The sequence below is a fragment of the Salvelinus sp. IW2-2015 genome, unplaced genomic scaffold (assembly GCF_002910315.2).
Source record: "Salvelinus sp. IW2-2015 unplaced genomic scaffold, ASM291031v2 Un_scaffold5590, whole genome shotgun sequence".
Lineage (NCBI taxonomy): Eukaryota > Metazoa > Chordata > Actinopteri > Salmoniformes > Salmonidae > Salvelinus > Salvelinus sp. IW2-2015.
The window spans coordinates 18,215-21,922 of record NW_019946855.1 but is presented as its reverse complement, the minus strand read 5'-3'; the positions used below and the strand labels follow the sequence as shown (position 1 = coordinate 21,922).

The following is a 3,708-nucleotide window of genomic DNA, read 5'->3' as shown; positions in this document are numbered from 1 at the left end:
TTCCTCCTGCTCCCCCTCTCTCCCTCCCTCTCACCCAGTAGGCTGACGTAGGCCTGGCTGGTTCCTCCCCATCTCTCCCTGTGTTCAGGTGATGACACCAACATGGGTTCTGCGGTGCCTGATCCGTACAGGTTGGTGCGTCCGTTGGGGAAAGGGATACCGTTATCAGAGCTGTAGATCACCAAGGTGTCATTCTCATAACCAGCCTCCCTCAACTCAGCCAGCACCAGACCAATACCTATGGAAGACAGTAGAGGATACGTTGTGAACAGAGTGCCCCATGGTGGCGTGGGGGTTATGGTATGGGCAGGGATAAGCTACAGACAACGAACACAATTGCATTTTATCGATGGCAATTTGAATGCACAGAAATACCGTGACGAGCTCCCGAGGCCCATTTTTTATAAGGTAATGTGACCAACAGATGCATATCTGTATTCCCAGTCATGTGAAATCCATAGATTAGGGCCTTATATGAACTGTAACTGTAAATATTTCAAATTGTTGCGTTTATATTTTTGTTCAGTATAGTTTGTGAAATGTAGAAACCAGAACTCTGAATGGGTCATGTGATGAGCGATTGCATTAGTGCATTTTGGTACAGTGTGTCAATTTATCTGATTATCAGCTGTTGTCAAACACTTGAGTCGGGAAAAGACGAGTGAATTCTACTGGATCAAACGGCCAAATGAGAATGCAGTTTACGTATGTAGTACGCTGCTGTGGGTATTCGGACACGGCCACGGATGGATTAATGGTGTAGAACCAGACTAATACCTACAGCGGAGAAGTTTACTTGTCATGTATTAGCTATGTAATAAATACATTTTATATATACACGTCTGTGCGTGTTCTTGCATGTGTGTGTATGTCGGTGTGTGTGTGTGTGTGTTCCTCTCTCTATTCATGTCGGTGTGTGTGTTTGTTCCTCTCTCTGTTCATGTCGGTGTGTGTGTTTGTTCCTCTCTCTGTTCATGTTGGTGTGTGTGTGTTCCTCTCTCTATTCATGTCGGTGTGTGTGTTCTCCCTCCTCTTACCCTGGTCCAGTCTGCTAACTGTAGTGTACTGGGCAGCCAAATCAGCTCTCGCTACAGGGGTGTCTGGGACGCAGAGAAGAAAGAGGCGAGGAGAGGAGGATGGGTAATCGGGAAAGGCAAATTGAGATTTAAACACAGTGGTTAAATTACTTTTAAAATCTTCTTTCTCCTATGCCTTGAAGGTGAATCTCCCTAAACATTACTTACTGTAGAGGGTTAGTTATTGTGCCTCCCCCTAATGGTAAAAGTGGTATTACAACATGCATCAAGAAATACATTTCCACACATCCATTAATTAATTCTCCCCAGCTATTATCAATCAATTCCACCAATAGCTCTTCCCTACCTTCCTTCCTCCTTCTCTTCTTCCTTCCCTCCCTCCAACCATCATTCTTCTCTCCCCTCACGTCGTCCCAACACATCGACTTGCTCTTTCTTTCGTTCCCTCCCTCCAACCATCATTCTCTCCTCTCCTCCCTCCAACCATCATTCTCTCATCCCTACCCCCAACCATTCATTCTCTCAACCTGACGTAGGCCGCTGCTCTGCCCCCCAGCCTTCTCTGTGTTCAAGGAGCTGACACCAAAATTAGAGTAGGTCCCTCCCTCCCTTCCACCCAGTAGACTGACACTAGGCCTGGCTGGTCCCTCCCTCCTTCCCTCTCACCCAGGTAACTGACGTTAGGCCTGCTGGTCCCCCCCCCCTGCTCCCCTTCCCATCTCACCCAGAGATGACGTGGGCCTGCTGGTCCTCCTCCTCTCACCCAGGTAGGCTGACGTAGGCCTGGCTTGGGTCTCCGTCCTCTCCCTCTCACCCAGTAACTGACGTAGGCCTGGCTTGTCCCTCCCTTCTGCTCCCCCTCTCCCCTCCCTCTCACCCCAGTATACTGAGTAGGGCCTTGGCTGGGTCCCTCCCTCCTGCCTCCCCCTCTCTCCCTCCCTCCCACCCTAGTAGGTGACGTAGCCTGGGACTGGTCCGTCCCTCCCTCCCTCCCTCCCTCTCACCCCCAGTAGGACTGAGTAGGCCTGGCTGGTCCCTCCCTCTCACCCAGTAGGCTGACGTAGGCCTGGCTGGTCCCTCCCCCTTGCTCCCCCTTCTCTCCTCCCTCTCACCCAGTAGACTACGTAGCCTGGCTTCGTCCCTCCCTCTCACCCAGTAGGCTGAGTAGGCCTGGCTGGTCTCCTCCCTCTCTCACCCAGAAGGCCTGACGTAGCCTTGGCTGGTCCTCCCTCCTGCTCCCCCTCTCTCCCTCCTCTCACCCAGTAGGACTGACGTAGGCCTGGCTGGTCCCCCCTCTCCCCAGTAGGCTGACGTAGGCCTGGCTGGTCCCTCTCTCTCACCCAGAAGGCTACGTAGGGCCTGGCTGTCCCTCCCTCTGCTCCCCCTCTCTCCCTCCCTTCTCACCCAGTAAGACTGACTAGGCCGGTGTCCCTCCCTCCTTGCTCCCCCTCTCTCCCTCCCTCTCACCCATAGGCTGACGTACGCCTGGTCTGTCCCCTCCCTCCTGCTCCACTCCCTCTCCTCCCTCTCACCCAGTAGCTGACGTAGGCCTGGCTGGTTCTTCTCTGCTTCCCCTCTCCACTCCTTCTCACCGTGAGCTGACGTAGCCTGGCTGTCCCTCCCTCCTGCTCCTCCTTCAAGGCACTGCCTGCTGTTCCTCTCCTGCTCCCTTTCCTCCTCTCACCCATAGGCTGACGTAGCCTGGCTGGTTCCTCCCATCTCTCCCTGTTTCAGGTGATGACACCAACATGGTCTGCGTGCCTGATCCGTACAGGTTTTGGTGCGTCCGTTGGGAAAGGGATACCGTTATCAGAGCTAGTAATCACCAAGGTTGTCCATTCTCATAACCGCCTCCCTCAACTCAGCCAGCACAGACCATAACCTATGGGGAAGACAGAGATACTTGTGTAACAGAGTGCCCATGGGTGGTGGGTATGTATGGGCAGGATAAGTACGGACAACGAACACATTGCATTTTATCGATGGCAATTATGACAGAAATACCGTGGACGAGCTTCCTGAGGCCCTTTTTTTTAAGGTAATGTGACCAACAGATGCATATCTGTATCCCAGTCATGTAAATCCATAGATTAGGGCCTTATATGAACTGTAACTGACAATATTTCAATTGTTGCGTGTTTATATTTTTGTTCAGTATAGTTTGTGAAATGTAGAAACAGAACTCTGAATGGGTCATGTGATGACGATTGCATTAAGTGCATTTTGGTACAGTGTGTCAATTTATCTGATTATCAGCTGTTGTCAAACACTTGGAGTCGGGAAAAGACGAGTGAATTCTACTGGATCAAACGCAAATGAGAATGCAGTTTACGTATGTTAGTACGCTGTGTGTGGTATTCGGACACGGCCAGGATGATTAATGGTGTAGAACCAGACTAATACCTACAGCGGAGAAGTTTACTTGTCATGTATTAGCTATGTAATAAATACATTTTATATATACACGTCTTGCGTGTTCTTGCATGTCAGTGTGTATTGTGGTGTGTGTGTGTGTGTGTTCCTCTCTCTATTCATGTCGTGTGTGTGTGTTTTGTTCCTCTCTCTGTTCATGTCGGTGGTGTGTGTTTGTTCCTCTCCTCTGTTCATGTTGGTGTGTGTGGTGTTCCTCTCTCTATTTCATGTCGTGTGGTGTTCTCCTCCTTCTACCCTG

The 3,708-nt window shown here is 50.6% G+C and overlaps 1 protein-coding gene across 1 annotated transcript in view; it reads right to left on the bottom strand.

Annotated features, from left to right (window-relative positions):
* sgsh (N-sulfoglucosamine sulfohydrolase (sulfamidase)) overlaps positions 1–3,708 on the bottom strand; it is an 18,920-nt gene that overhangs the window by 8,358 nt on the left and 6,854 nt on the right. Inside the window, 1 exon segment of the mRNA XM_070442034.1 lies at positions 5–238. Within this exon segment, the coding sequence (XP_070298135.1) occupies positions 5–238 (234 nt within the window).